Genomic DNA, 16,271 nt, shown 5'->3' with positions numbered 1-16,271 from the left:
TGAAGCTTTTGGACAAGTTTGTTATTCATCAGCACTGCCACCCTTTGTACAAAAGGTTAGGGAAATGAGACAAAAACAACAAAAAAAAACGGCAGTAGCCAGTGTCAAAAGAAAAAATGACCACACATGCCAAAATGGGAAAAACAGGCGTGTCAATCAATTAAGCTGACTTGCCAAAATGTTAAAAATATATCCCTTAAATATATTTTTCTTTATATACGCGATGAAATATAAGAACCGATAGGCTTTAAAAATGGAAAAATAAATAATATATTTTATATTGAATAAAAATGACAAAAATATTATTATATATTACAATATACAGTGCCTACAAGTAGTCTTCAACCCCCTGCAGATTTAGTGGGTTTGATAAGATGCAAATAAGTTAGAGCTTGCAAACTTCAAACAAGAGCAGGATTTATTAACAGATGCATAAATCTTACAAACCAACAAGTTATGTTGCTCAGTTAAATTTTAATAAATTTTCAACATAAAAGTGTGGGTCAATTATTATTCAACCCCTAGGTTTAATATTTTGTGGAATAACCCTTGTTTGCAATTACAGCTAATAATCGTCTTTTATAAGACCTGATCAGGCCGGCACAGGTCTCTGGAGTTATCTTGGCCCACTCCTCCATGCAGATCTTCTCCTAGTTATCTAGGTTCTTTGGGTGTCTCATATGGACTTTAATCTTGAGCTCCTTCCACAAGTTTTCAATTGGGTTAAGGTCAGGAGACTGACTAGGCCACTGCAACACCTTGATTTTTTCCCTCTTGAACCAGGCCTTGGTTTTCTTGGCTGTGTGCTTTGGGTCGTTGTCTTGTTGAAAGATGAAATGACGACCCATCTTAAGATCCTTGATGGAGGAGCGGAGGTTCTTGGCCAAAATCTCCAGGTAGGCCGTGCTATCCATCTTCCCATGGATGCGGATCAGATGGTGAGGCCCCTTGGCTGAGAAACAGCCCCACAGCATGATGCTGCCACCACCATGCTTGACTGTAGGGATGGTATTCTTGGGGTCGTATGCAGTGCCATCCAGTCTCCAAACGTCACGTGTGTGGTTGGCACCAAAGATCTCGATCTTGGTCTCATCAGACCAGAGAACCTTGAACCAGTCTGTTTCAGAGTCCTCCAAGTGATCATGAGCAAACTGTAGACGAGCCTTGGCATGACGCTTTGAAAGTAAAGGTACCTTATGGGCTCGTCTGGAACGGAGACCATTGCGGTGGAGTACGTTACTTATGGTATTGACTGAAACCAATGTCCCCACTGCCATGAGATCTTCCTGGTGGTCCTTCCTTGTTGTCCTTGGGTTAGCCTTGACTCTTCGGACAAGCCTGGCCTTGGCACGGGTGGAAACTTTCAAAGGCTGTCCAGGCCGTGGAAGGCTAACAGTAGTTCCATAAGACTTCCACTTCCGGATGATGCTCCCAACAGTGGAGACAGGTAGGCCCAACTCCTTGGAAAGGGTTTTGTACCCCTTGCCAGCCTTGTGACCCTCCACGATCTTGTCTCTGATGGCCTTGGAATGCTCCTTTGTCTTTCCCATGTTGACCAAGTATGAGTGCTGTTCACAAGTTTGGGGAGGGTCTTAATTAGTCAGAAAAGGCTGGAAAAAGAGAAAATTAATCCAAACATGTGAAGCTCATTGTTCTTTGTGCCTGAAATACTTCTTAATACTTTAGGGGAACCAAACAGAATTCTGGTGGCTTGAGGGGGTTGAATAATAAATGACCCTCTGAATAAACTTTTCACAATTTAAAAAAAAAAAAAAAAAAAAAGAAATAACATTCTTTTTTGCTGCAGTGCATTTCACACTTCCAGGATGATCTACAGTCCAAATGTCACAATGCCAAGTTAATTCCGAATGTGTAAACCTGCTAAATCTGCAGGGGGTTGAATACTACTTGTAGGCACTGTAGTATTATTATTATTATTATTATTATAAAAATAGAACAGTTCATTAGTTCAGTTAGGCTAGTTTCACACTTGCGTTCAGCGCATTCCGTCACTATGGAGAATAGCGCAGTCCGTTAACGCACTGCGCTATTCTCCATAGACTTGTATTGACGACGCACTGTAACGCAAGTGTCTGCGTTGCATCCGCTGGACAACGCAGCGTCATTATTTTGACGCTGCGTCGGGCGGATGGAACGCTGCATGTAACGTTTTTCTGCGCTTGGCGGAGTGTCAAAAAACGCAACCTGCAGGAATCCGTTAGGCATCCGTTGTTTTTATAATGGACGCCTATGGTGGCGGATTCCGTTAGAATGCGTCATTTGACGGATTCCGTTAACGCAGCTGTCTTTACACAACTGCGCATGCTCAGATGTGTAAAGTTAAGGAAAAAAAACTATAACGGATTGCGTTATTTTGTACGATCTGTAGCATGCGTTGTGCCACTATATGCAACGCATCCGTTACATGCGTCACACAACGCAATGCTATGGATCCCATCCAACGCAGGTGTGAAACTAGCCTAACAGAAATGAAAAATAGTATTCTTTGTTAGCTTACGTGAAGGGTTCAATAATAGTCCATATCTTTACTAAATCAGTAGAAGTCTTCATTCATCTTTCCCTGGTTCCTGAATGGATAGGCAAGGATGATATACTGTAGGCCTGCCAGCATGTGCTATCATGGTGGGTCTTCTATACATCTCGCATGCTGCAGGTTGACTCTCCCGAGCAAGAGTGACCCCCCCCCCCCCGAGAAGTGTCTTGTTATATATGCAGCTGTTCAAAAGCATATAGGGAGATTTTACTGTACACATGATGTAAGCCTCCAATATAGACAGGACTGTCAGCATATATACTCAATATGTCCTATTATAATGGGTTTGATGCCTAGATGTATTACTAATATTTAATGTTTTTACAGTACACCTCGTACACACACGGCTCCGCTCCGTACACCTCTTACACACACGGTTCAGCTCCGTACACCTCGTACACACACGGCTCCGCTCCGTACACCTCGTACACACACGGCTCCGCTCCGTACACACACGGCTCCGCTCCGTACACCTCTTACACACACGGTTCCGCTCCGTACACCTCTTACACACACGGTTCAGCTCCGTACACCTCGTACACACACGGCTCTGCTCCGTACACCTCGTACACACACGGCTCTGCTCCGTACACCTCGTACACACACGGCTCTGCTCCGTACACCTCGTACACACACGGCTCCGCTCCGTACACCTCGTACACACACGGCTCCGCTCCGTACACCTCGTACACACACGGCTCCGCTCCGTACACCTCGTACACACACGGCTCCGCTCCGTACACCTCGTACACACACGGCTCTGCTCCGTACACCTCGTACACACACGGCTCTGCTCCGTACACCTCGTACACACACGGCTCTGCTCCGTACACCTCGTACACACACGGCTCTGCTCCGTACACCTCGTACACACACGGCTCTGCTCCGTACACCTCGTACACACACGGCTCTGCTCCGTACACCTCGTACACACACGGCTCTGCTCCGTACACCTCGTACACACGCGGCTCCGCTCCGTACACCTCGTACACACGCGGCTCCGCTCCGTACACCTCGTACACACGCGTCTCCGCTCCGTACACCTCGTACACACACAGATCCGCTCTATACACCTCGTACACACGCGGCTCTGCTCCGTACATCTCGTACACACACGGCTCTGCTCCGTACACCTCGTACACACACGGCTCTGCTCCGTACACCTCGTACACACACGGCTCTGCTCCGTACACCTCGTACACACACGGCTCTGCTCCGTACACCTCGTACACACACGGCTCCGCTCCGTACACCTCGTACACACACGGCTCCGCTCCGTACACCTCTTACACACACGGTTCAGCTCCGTACACCTCATACACACGCGGCTCCGCTCCGTACATCTCGTACACACACGGCTCCGCTCCGTACACCTCGTACACACACGGCTCCGCTCCGTACACCTCGTACACACGCGGCTCCGCTCCGTACACCTCGTACACACGCGTCTCCGCTCCGTACACCTCGTACACACACAGATCCGCTCTATACACCTCGTACACACGCGGCTCTGCTCCGTACATCTCGTACACACACGGCTCTGCTCCGTACACCTCGTACACACACGGCTCTGCTCCGTACACCTCGTACACACACGGCTCTGCTCCGTACACCTCGTACACACACGGCTCTGCTCCGTACACCTCGTACACGCACGGCTCTGCTCCGTACACCTCGTACACGCACGGCTCTGCTCCGTACACCTCGTACACGCACGGCTCCGCTCCGTACACCTCGTACACGCACGGCTCCGCTCCGTACACCTCGTACACGCACGGCTCCGCTCCGTACACCTCGTACACACACGGCTCCGCTCCGTACACCTCTTACACACACGGTTCAGCTCCGTACACCTCGTACACACGCGGCTCCGCTCCGTACATCTCGTACACACACGGCTCCGCTCCGTACACCTCGTACACACGACTCCGCTCCGTACACCTCGTACACACACGGCTCCGCTCCGTACATCTCGTACACACACGGCTCCGCTCCGTACACCTCGTACACACACGGCTCTGCTCCGTACACCTCGTACACACACGGCTCCGCTCCGTACACCTCGTACACACACGGCTCCGCTCCGTACACCTCGCACACACACGGCTCCGCTCCGTACACCTCGTACACACACGGCTCCGCTCCGTACACCTCGTACACACACGGCTCCGCTCCGTACACCTCGTACACACACGGCTCCGCTCCGTACATCTCGTACACACACGGCTCCGCTCCGTACACCTCGTACACACACGGCTCTGCTCCGTACACCTCGTACACACACGGCTCCGCTCCGTACACCTCGTACACACACGGCTCCGCTCCGTACACCTCGCACACACACGGCTCCGCTCCGTACACCTCGTACACACACGGCTCCGCTCCGTACACCTCGTACACACACGGCTCCGCTCCGTACACCTCGTACACACACGGCTCCGCTCCGTACACCTCTTACACACACGGTTCAGCTCCGTACACCTCGTACACACGCGGCTCCGCTCCGTACATCTCGTACACACACGGCTCCGCTCCGTACACCTCGTACACACGACTCCGCTCCGTACACCTCGTACACACGCGGCTCCACTCCGTACACCTTGTACACACACGGCTCCGCTCCGTACACCTCGTACACACACGGCTCCGCTCCGTACACCTCGTACACACACGGCTCCACTCCGTACACCTCGTACACACACGGCTCCGCTCCGTACACCTCGTACACACACGGCTCCGCTCCGTACACCTCGTACACACACGGCTCCGCTCCGTACCTCATACACACACGGCTCCGCACACCTCGTACACACACGGCTCCGCTCCGTACACCTCATATACACACACGGCTCCGCTCCGTACACCTCGTACACACACGGCTCCGCACACCTCGTACACACACGGCTCCGCTCCGTACACCTCATATACACACACGGCTCCGCTCCGTACACCTCATACACACACGGCTCTGCTACATCCACACTGTAAACCCCTCCTGACCCCACACATAAACTTCCCCTCATCCAGCACCATGACAACCAGCACAGCAGAGTCCTGCATACACTGAGGAGCTGACCATGTGACCCCTGACTCCTCCCCTCCATGTGACATCATCACAGGTCCTGTAAGCACAGAGCAGCCATATATCTAGTGTGCGGCTCTGCAGGTGGAGGTAGGTGCAGGGTATTATATATCTAGTGTGCGGCTCTGCAGGTGGAGGTAGGTGCAGGGTATTATATATCTAGTGTGCGGCTCTGCAGGAGGAGGTAGGTGCAGGGTATTATATATCTAGTGTGCGGCTCTGCAGGTGGAGGTAGGTGCAGGGTATTATATATCTAGTGTGCGGCTCTGCAGGTGGAGGTAGGTGCAGGGTATTATATATCTAGTGTGCGGCTCTGCAGGTGGAGGTAGGTGCAGGGTATTATATATCTAGTGTGCGGCTCTGCAGGTGGAGGTAGGTGCAGGGTATTATATATCTAGTGTGCGGCTCTGCAGGTGGAGGTAGGTGCAGGGTATTATATATCTAGTGTGCGGCTCTGCAGGTGGAGGTAGGTGCAGGTTATTATATATCTAGTGTGCGGCTCTGCAGGTGGAGGTAGGTGCAGGGTATTATATATCTAGTGTGCGGCTCTGCAGGTGGAGGTAGGTGCAGGGTATTATATATCTAGTGTGCGGCTCTGCAGGTGGAGGTAGGTGCAGGGTATTATATATCTAGTGTGCGGCTCTGCAGGTGGAGGTAGGTGCAGGGTATTATATATCTAGTGTGCGGCTCTGCAGGTGGAGGTAGGTGCAGGGTATTATATATCTAGTGTGCGGCTCTGCAGGTGGAGGTAGGTGCAGGGTATTATATATCTAGTGTGCGGCTCTGCAGGTGGAGGTAGGTGCAGGGTATTATATATCTAGTGTGCGGCTCTGCAGGTGGAGGTAGGTGCAGGGTATTATATATCTAGTGTGCGGCTCTGCAGGTGGAGGTAGGTGCAGGGTATTATATATCTAGTGTGCGGCTCTGCAGGTGGAGGTAGGTGCAGGGTATTATATATCTAGTGTGCGGCTCTGCAGGTGGAGGTAGGTGCAGGGTATTATATATCTAGTGTGCGGCTCTGCAGGTGGAGGTAGGTGCAGGGTATTATATATCTGGTGTGCGGCTCTGCAGGTGGAGGTAGGTGCAGGGTATTATATATCTGGTGTGCGGCTCTGCAGGTGGAGGTAGGTGCAGGTTATTATATATCTGGTGTGCGGCTCTGCAGGTGGAGGTAGGTGCAGGTTATTATATATCTGGTGTGCGGCTCTGCAGGTGGAGGTAGGTGCAGGGTATTATATATCTGGTGTGCGGCTCTGCAGGTGGAGGTAAGTGCAGGGTATTATATATCTGGTGTGCGGCTCTGCAGGTGGAGGTAAGTGCAGGGTATTATATATCTAGTGTGCGGCTCTGCAGGTGGAGGTAGGTGCAGGGTATTATATATCTAGTGTGCGGCTCTGCAGGTGGAGGTAGGTGCAGGTTATTATATATCTAGTGTGCGGCTCTGCAGGAGGAGGTAGGTGCAGGGTATTATATATCTGGTGTGCGGCTCTGCAGGTGGAGGTAGGTGCAGGGTATTATATATCTAGTGTGCGGCTCTGCAGGTGGAGGTAGGTGCAGGGTATTATATATCTAGTGTGCGGCTCTGCAGGTGGAGGTAGGTGCAGGGTATTATATATCTAGTGTGCGGCTCTGCAGGTGGAGGTAGGTGCAGGTTATTATATATCTAGTGTGCGGCTCTGCAGGTGGAGGTAGGTGCAGGGTATTATATATCTAGTGTGCGGCTCTGCAGGAGGAGGTAGGTGCAGGGTATTATATATCTAGTGTGCGGCTCTGCAGGAGGAGGTAGGTGCAGGGTATTATATATCTAGTGTGCGGCTCTGCAGGTGGAGGTAGGTGCAGGGTATTATATATCTAGTGTGCGGCTCTGCAGGTGGAGGTAGGTGCAGGTTATTATATATCTAGTGTGCGGCTCTGCAGGTGGAGGTAGGTGCAGGTTATTATATATCTAGTGTGCGGCTCTGCAGGTGGAGGTAGGTGCAGGGTATTATATATCTAGTGTGCGGCTCTGCAGGTGGAGGTAGGTGCAGGGTATTATATATCTAGTGTGCGGCTCTGCAGGTGGAGGTAGGTGCAGGTTATTATATATCTAGTGTGCGGCTCTGCAGGTGGAGGTAGGTGCAGGGTATTATATATCTAGTGTGCGGCTCTGCAGGTGGAGGTAGGTGCAGGGTATTATATATCTAGTGTGCGGCTCTGCAGGTGGAGGTGTGTGGAGATTCCCCATTACTGGCCTCAGGCTCCATACACATTAGATGCTGGGGAAGAACAATCGCTCTATAGAAGAGAATTCTCCTGATTGCCCCGTGAAGGATGGATATGGACAGGGACAAGATGGCGGAGAGGATATTACACCTCACCCTAGAGATCCTCTTCCGGCTTACTGGAGAGGTGAGAGATTCTGATGACGTCACATTACATCATTCTTATCTATGGGAATAATAGATGGACAGAACTGGAGAGGTGAGGACTCTGGAAATGTCTGGAGTGAGATTTCTTACTGTGTCTCTCCATAACCAGGATTACACAGTAGTGAAGAAGACCTCTAGTGAGCGCTGTCAGGCCCCTGTGTCTGAGGGATGGGGAAGACCCCTGAGCCCAATCACGGGGCCTCCACCTCACCCCCCGATACATGAGGACATCAATGACCAGAAGATCCTAGAACTCACCTACAAGATGATTGAGCTGCTGACTGGAGAGGTGACACTGCTGGGAATGCTGGGACATTATACAGTAACGCTATGAAGGGATCGGGGGTGACGGTATCATTGTATGTGTCAGGTTCCTATAAGGTGTCAGGACGTCACCGTCTATTTCTCCATGGAGGAGTGGGAGTATTTAGAAGGACACAAAGATCTGTACAAGGACGTCATGATGGAGGATCCCCAGCCCCTCACATCACCAGGTAATAGACAGGACTAAATACACACGGCCTATAATTATCTGTATGTAAGGAATGAATTCAGTCCCTGTATGTGTCTCCTCCAGGTCTATCCAGTAAGAGGACAACACCAGAGAGATGTCCCCGTCCTCTTCTCCCACAGGACTGTAAAGAAGAAGACCCCGATGTTCCTCAGGATCATCAGGTAGATGGAGAGAAGGTGCCATGAAATCTCCCTATGATGTGTAGACGGCTGTGAAGGTCTTGTGCTCAGTCTTGTTTTATCCTCCAGTATTATATGTGTTATACTTGTGTAATGAGAGCGGTGGGGATGGCAGGATTAGAGCTGATCATAGATGGGACTTCTCCATCTGTCTGTGACTTTTACAATATTTGTTTCAGGGGGAAGATCTGTCCCATATTAATACTACAGAGACATATGTGAGGGGTGATGAGCGGAGTAAAGAGGAGATTCCTACAGATAACCGCCCAGGTGAGTAGTGACCACTAAATGCAGAAAAGTCACAGATTCTTCTCAGTCCCCGGCTGTGGCTGCTTTATCAGGGTTGTAGTCCGGCCATATCAAATGGTCACCATTCTGCTGCTTGATCATCCTCCTCCATCCAATACTGTCCCCATTATTTTGGGCATTGGACGCCCTTCTGTTGGAGTGAGATCTGTATCAGCCAGATCTTACAGGTAGGATCCATCCTATCCTCTGAAATTTAGAAGACATTGACCCTTTGCTGCCCAGATCTCTAATCTGTAAAGCCAAATGACAGCGTACGTAGAATGTGCAGACAACTCAGAAACTCATTGGAAGAAGAATCTAATCTTTATGGTGGACCCCTAAAAGAAAGCGGAGGGTAATGATGCTGGTGACCTCCTAGAATCTCGGCATTTTATTGATGAATCTTCCTGCTCTCCCTTCTGTGCTGCTGAATGTGCTGATCGGGTTGTTACAAAGGTCCAATCTTCCTTCCCTTTTATGACCAGACTCCATTCCATGAGCAGTGAAATTCCCACTTTGGGCAGTCGTAATACATGTGAAATAGATCTGCAGCCTCTGAGTTACACATAGGACATTTAGAATATTTAAAAGGAAGGTGTCGACAAAAAAAAAAAAAAGAAATTCAATAATTGAAAAAATGTGAAGTATTAATGTTTTTAATGTTTTGTTTAAATATTATTTGTTTTTAATTGAGCAAAATATAAAAAAATGTAAAGTTTGATATTTTCCTACTGTTAAGGCCCATTTACACACAGCAACATCGCTAGCGATGTCGCTGCCAATCGCACCCGCCCCCGTCGTTTGTATGTCACGGGCAAATCACTGCCCGTGGTGCACAATATCGTTAGTCCCCGTCACACATAGTTACCTTCCTAGCGACGTTGCTGTGGCCGGCGAACCGCCTCTTTTCTTCTAAGGGGGCGGTTTGTGCGGCGTCACAGCGACGTCACACGGCAGGCGGCCAATAGAAGCGGAGGCGCGGAGAGCAGCCGCTTGAACGACACTCCCACCTCGTTGACGGAGGACGCAGGTACGGTGTTGTTCATCGTTCCTGGGGTGTCACACGTAGCGATGTGTGCTGCCTCCGGAACGACGAACAACCTGCGTCCACAACGACCAATGATATTATGAAAATGAACGACGTGTCAATGATCAACGATTAGGTGAGTATTTTTGATCGTTAACACTCACTCGCTAGGTGTTACACACAACGACGTCGCTAACGAGGCCGGATGTGCGTCACGAATTCCGTGACCACCCCCCCCCCCCAACGACACATCATTAGCGATGTCGATGCGTGTAAATAGGCCCATTTCACACATCCAGCATTTCGCCACTTTGCCGGATCCGTCACACTTCAGTACAGTGTTAATACTGTTCAATGGCATCGCGGTAAGCTCCGGTCACATGACAGCATGTGACTGGAGGTTGCCGCAATGCCATTGTACTGTATTACACTGTACTAGAGTGTGCCGGAGCTGGCAATCCAGCGCAATGCCGGATGTGTGAAACAGGCCTTAAACACTAGGGGGAGCAGCTGCTGTAATCCTACTGTAGAACTACTGAAGTAAAAGTGGGTGGAATCTACTCTCCTGTGTTTGATGTCACCTCCCCCCCCCCCCCCACACCTGGGTGTTTCCAAAAAGATAAGGGAAGATGAAGATTAGGATCACAGGGCGGAGCCATTGTGTTGGTGACCGCAAAATTATCCTAATGTCTAATCTAAAGTGTCACCAAGTACAGCTGCATAGTGCTCCCCACATAGCGCTCTGCACGCCCCGTACCAGCAATGCTCTGCCGCACGCCCACCGGCCGCACTACTCTGCAGCACGCTCGCAATGCTTTGCCGCACGCACGCCTGACCGCAATACTCTGCCGTATGCAGCGCTCTGCTTCACGCACTCCCACAATGCTCTGCTGCACGCATGCCCATCCGCGTATATTGTGCTCCTCAGTATACCGCAGTCCTTAATATACCGCGCTCTGCTGTATTATGTGCTCTGATGTATTCCATGCTCTGCTATATCCATGCTCCTCAGTATATTGTGCTCTGCTGAGCTGAGGAGCGGAGGCCCGAGGTGAGCACACAAGAGCAGGGTAGCGGTGGGGACGGGGAGAGTGGCGGGGGGGCAGAAGGGTGGTGGCGAGAGCTGGGGGGAGGGTAGCGGCGGGGAGAGGGGGGGTATGGGAAGGGTAGTGGTACTCACACATCCCGGCGGGTGACAGGGGGAAAGTGCAGCATACGCTGTGAGCTCCACAAAGATGGTGGTGATCTCCTCCCTCTGCTGTGATCTGGACAGCCCAGGGGGCGCGTCAGATCACAGCAGAAGTGGTCTCTGTGTCTAGAGAGTCGCAGCCTAACATCTGACTGTTAAGCCCATGTAACTGCCGTATTTGAGGTGTGTAACTGTCGTTACACACAGCAGATCCAAGATGGCAGCCCCCTGTGTTTGAGTAAATCTAGAATTAAATAAAAACTAAATAAACAGTGAGTTTAATTTTGTATTAAAAATAATTGATTTCATAATCACTATTATTTATACAAAAATAAAAAAAACACGAGACCCTACCTTTTTAATATTTCCGATCTCGGGCATAAAACCCAGAGACGGTGTAACCTGTGAATTACCGTAAATTGAAACCTTCTCTCATTTTCTTAGGAGAACATTGGCAAAATTTTATAATTATTTCTTATTGTTTAGGGTTCCGTAAGTTTTTTTTATTTTGTTATTCATTAATTATCACATTTTTTACAATCATATATTTCAATAAAAAAACACAGGCAGAACGACGTCATACAGATGGGGTTAGGGGGTAGGAAGAAGAGCTCTGTGAATTAAACTCCTTTCAATAAGGGCATCTTTTGCTGCGTTTTTGAGGTCACAAAGATGAACCTAAATGCATGCATTTCCTTCTCCCAGCAAAGTCTATGAGATTTCGATTTTGCTGTCCACACTGGGCACCTTTTGTTGGCTGCATCTTGGCTGCGTTTTTCAAGATGCAGCATGTCAATTCTTTTTGCGTTTTTACCATGTTTTTGAGCCCTCCAGTCAATAGATTTGACTAAAAAAAACACATTGGGCAAAACGCGGTAAAATCGCATTGCGTTTTTGATTCGGTTTTGGGTGCATTTTAGATGCACACAGGATGCACTGACAGAAAAAGATGCTGCGTGTGAACATAGCCTAAAGGCCGCTTTACACGCTGCGATATCGTTCCCGATATCACTAGCGTGCGTACCCGCTCCCATCGGTTGTGCGATTCTTTCGGCGTTACAGCGACGTCACTAAGCGGGCGCCCAATAGAAGCGGAGGGGCGGAGATGAGCGGCCGTAAAAACCCGCCCACCTCCTTTCTTCCGCATTGCCGGCGACCGCAGGTAAGGTGAGGTTCCTCGTTCCTGCGGTGTCACACGTAGAGATATGTGCTACCGCAGGAACGACGAACTACATCGTACATGCAGCAGCAACGATAATTGGGAATAGAGGGGCATGTCACCGATTAGCGATTTTGAACGATTTTGCGACGATTCAAAATCGCTCATAGGTGTCACACACAACGAGATCGCTAAAGCGGCCGGATGTGCATCACAAATTCCGTGACCCCAACGAGATCGCTTGAGCGATGTCGTAGTGTGTAAAGCGTCCTTTAGGGTCCTCTTTCCTCCCAAGTAAATCATAGGAAGTATAGTAAATCATAAAGTATTAATGGTTTTCTTCAGCATATGGGAAGAGATTTCTTCAAACTTGCCACAAATACAGAAATTGTTTGATATGTGACGGTTCTCTGTTATCTATAAATGTTAGAATATCTGAGATCTGAGTGGTGTGTTCAGATATGAGATATTGGTCCTCTATTGTTTGATATAAAGACGCTGTGTCAGATTCTAGGTCATCCACTCTTGCCCACTTGCGTAATGTCTTGTTTAAAAGAATATGGGCCCCGGGTCTGAGTCTCCTCTAGTCTAGTAAACATTTCCTCCAGGTCCTGCTTTGTGGGGATCGAGCACAGATGTTCTCTTCAATCCAACTTGTCTCCTTCAAAGGGGATTGTGATAAATTTATAAAGATAACATGACACCTCCGCCATGATAAATCGCTAAGCTGTGCGTGGTTGATGGCTCTAAAATACAGTTACTCACATCTACAGGATCGTCATGAATTCTATTATGTTTCCGATCCTAAGGAATTCAGATTACTGCACAATCGCTCCTGAAATGGGGAGCACTAATACTTTCTCTACTTTTCTGGCCAAAACTCACAGTAGCACTGATGGTTCACCTTAAATGAGTACAACTCCGGTTTACTGGACTATGTTAAGAGGTTCTCTGTAAATGTCTAATATTTCTTCAAGAAACTCATCTGACAGAAAATATTGGCCCCTACAATAGTTTGGATTGCCGAGAGCCCCCGAGCCACATACTGTAATTACTCCAGATGTGTCACCTCTAGTTACTAAATCACTGACGGTGACGGCTGTCGGGTGGAGGACGGTCATTTTAGTAGATGTGTTATTGTCTATAGTCACAGTTTCTCTATAGTAGTTAGTACCAAAGCTGCTCTTATTTCATGGCTTTCCACTGCAGCCAGTTTTCTGCTCCTATCCAGGCCCCATTTCTCCAATCTGACATCTGTCACTTTACATGAAAACACCTTTCTAATGCTGAATCTGATGCTAGTGTTTCTGATATTTTTTTTTGTGACACATTGTACTTTATCTTAGCTGTAATTTAAGATTGATTTGTTTCCTGGTCACTTAGAAAAAATCTGAAATTCGCTAAAAATGTAAATTAATTAGAAATTATCACACATTGCATTTGGATGTTCTTAAAACAAATGGTGATACCGCAACATACACTGGAGATCAAAATTAGAGAACAATGTATGATCACTTGCTTTTTTCAGAAATTATGTAATTTAAATTGATCAACACTTGAAGGTTTTTGCCACTAGAATAGTGTTTTACAAAAGATCCAAAGTTAATCAACCTAAAACCTTGATTTTGCCAAAAATGTGATGATCAGAATTAGAGAACTGCAATGACTGTAGCACAGAAAAAGATATAACTAAATTTCTCCATCGTTTCATTGGGGGACACAGGACCATGGGTTATGCTGCTGTCACTAGGAGGCTGACACTAAGTAGACATAAAAAGTTAGCTCCTCCCCAGCAGTATAACCCCTGAGCCGGAGGCGGACTCAATCAGTTTTTTGCTTAGTGTCGTAGGAGGCTGATGTGGGCCAGCTGGGCCCTCTTCAGCCACTTGATTTTTTTGCTTATTTTTTAAATTTTTTCTCGGCGACGCTCGTCGCTCTCATCTGTGGTACTTTTGTCTCTACAGGTATCGTTTCTCTACCTCAGCTCTCGCAGCCCGTGTGGGTACCACTCCCCTGGGTCGCAGAGGCTTGAGACGTCGGGCCCTCTCCCCCGTCCAATTTCCGTGGTACCACTCCCGGGTCGGCACGCGGGGCAGAACCTTCCGGGGCACCCCCTATTCACCCTGCGGTATCACCCCAAAGGGTGTAAGGGGCATACAGCAGGGACTGGACCTCTGCAGCGCGTCTGGATGTATGCTGGGGCCCGCAGCGCTGCTACGTTTACAGGGGGCTCCCACCCCCCACTGGCGTCCACCTCCCTGCCTTCCTATTTCTTCTCCCTGGTGCCGCAGCCTTTCCTCCAGGGTGCGGAGCACACAGGAACAGGTGCAGAGCTCCACGCCTGCACACTGGACAGGGGAGCCGCCGCCGACCAGGTAGGACACCCTCTCCTACCTTCCCCTCCTCGGCCGGCGGCGAAATTTAGGCCCCGGTCTGGGCCTAGTCACCGGACGCCCCGATCCACATCGGGCTGCAGAGTGCAGCGGCGTGCACGGAACTTCCGGACGGCTCCGGTCATCGCGGCTGCGCCGCTGCTCCGTTCGCTGGCAGGGCAGCCGGTCGGTATCTTCCCTGCTTGGGCAGCTCAAAATTTTAGGTCCCGGCTTCGGCCCTGTCCCCGGCGTCCTAGGCCCGCCTCCTGCCGCAGCGCTATTGGCCGCCGGCCGCTCGGTCGCCACCCCCCTCCCAGCCCCAGGCATCACAGGGGGGGCGGTGGAGGGGTTTTTCCCGCTCTCCTAGGCCCGCCTCCAGCCTCCTCAGCATCCATTTTAGATAACGAAAAAAAAAAAAAAAAAAAAAGTAGAAAAGAGGGATTATAGCAGTCCCCTGTTCTGCGGATTGCTGAGGCTGCAGCAACCCTCATATCTGGGGAAAAGTTGACCAAAATTGGCCACCTTCATTTAACGATAGTGGTTGTTTTTTCTTTTTCCTGGGCTCAGTTTATTTCAATATGTAAAGGTAGATTTATATATATATTTATTAACTCTTACGAGCACTCCTTCGGGGTCTTTGGGTAGTATCAGAGATACAGTTAGTATGGGCTGTTCCCTCTGTTGTGGATTACCCAAATGATGTTACTTTAGTGTTTTACAGCTACCGCAGCCCCTGGCACTGCACGCTCCTGTATCCCGCCCCTGCCGGCGGGTTAGCGCCCTGTCTCAGGCCCTACATCCCCTCGCCTACGTCCCTCGGGTGGGTGCGCATGCGCTGCGTCCCCGGCCGACGCTCTGTCGTACCATCCGCAAGACTGGCGCAACCGGGGAGATGAGTCCCGTACCAGGGACCTTTTTCCTCTGCCCAAGGCGGGCCCGCCAGGTCTCGTCGTCTGCGCCCCCAGTTTTCACCTTAATCCCCAGGTCCAGACTGCCTCTCCTCTGGTAGCCTTTCGACCTCTGGGGGATGGCCCAGGCGTTCCACCTCTGCTGGACTTCGAGCAGGAGGACCCGGATGTTTGGCGCAGGACTAATAGCCTGGTAAGGATGGTGAGTCAAGCCTTAAAGGTACGGACAGTCCTTTTCTCTCCGGCACGCACCGGGGGAGGTGAGTCCCGTACCAGGGACCTCATCCACTGCTCGAAGCGGACCCGCCAGGTCTCGCCTTCGGCGCCTCCCCCTGGTTTTTCCTTCATTCCCAGGTCAAAAATTCCCGCTCGTCCAGGAGCCTTCCGACCTCTCTGGTGATGACCCAGACGTACCACCTCTGCTGGATTCCGAGGTTCGACGCATGGCGATTAGCTGGGAGGAAACGGTGAGTCAGACCATAAGAGCACGGATAGTTCTCTTCTTCTCTCTGAGCACACAGGTCTCCTTTAAGACTTTCCTAGCGGACCCATGATGTTTGCAGTGGTCATCCAATAGTTCGCAGAGTTACT

At 49.9% G+C, this 16,271-nt stretch overlaps 1 protein-coding gene across 1 annotated transcript in view; it reads left to right on the top strand.

Annotated features, from left to right (window-relative positions):
* LOC142258858 (uncharacterized) overlaps positions 1–16,271 on the top strand; it is a 43,129-nt gene that overhangs the window by 9,757 nt on the left and 17,101 nt on the right. The window contains 3 exon segments of the mRNA XM_075331431.1: positions 8,415–8,538; positions 8,622–8,719; positions 8,917–9,007. Coding sequence (XP_075187546.1) covers positions 8,415–8,538; positions 8,622–8,719; positions 8,917–9,007 — 313 coding nt within the window.

Source organism: Anomaloglossus baeobatrachus (assembly GCF_048569485.1).
Source record: "Anomaloglossus baeobatrachus isolate aAnoBae1 chromosome 5 unlocalized genomic scaffold, aAnoBae1.hap1 SUPER_5_unloc_14, whole genome shotgun sequence".
NCBI lineage: Eukaryota > Metazoa > Chordata > Amphibia > Anura > Aromobatidae > Anomaloglossus > Anomaloglossus baeobatrachus.
Note: the sequence above shows the minus strand (reverse complement) of the source record. Positions and strands in the feature narration are given on the sequence as shown.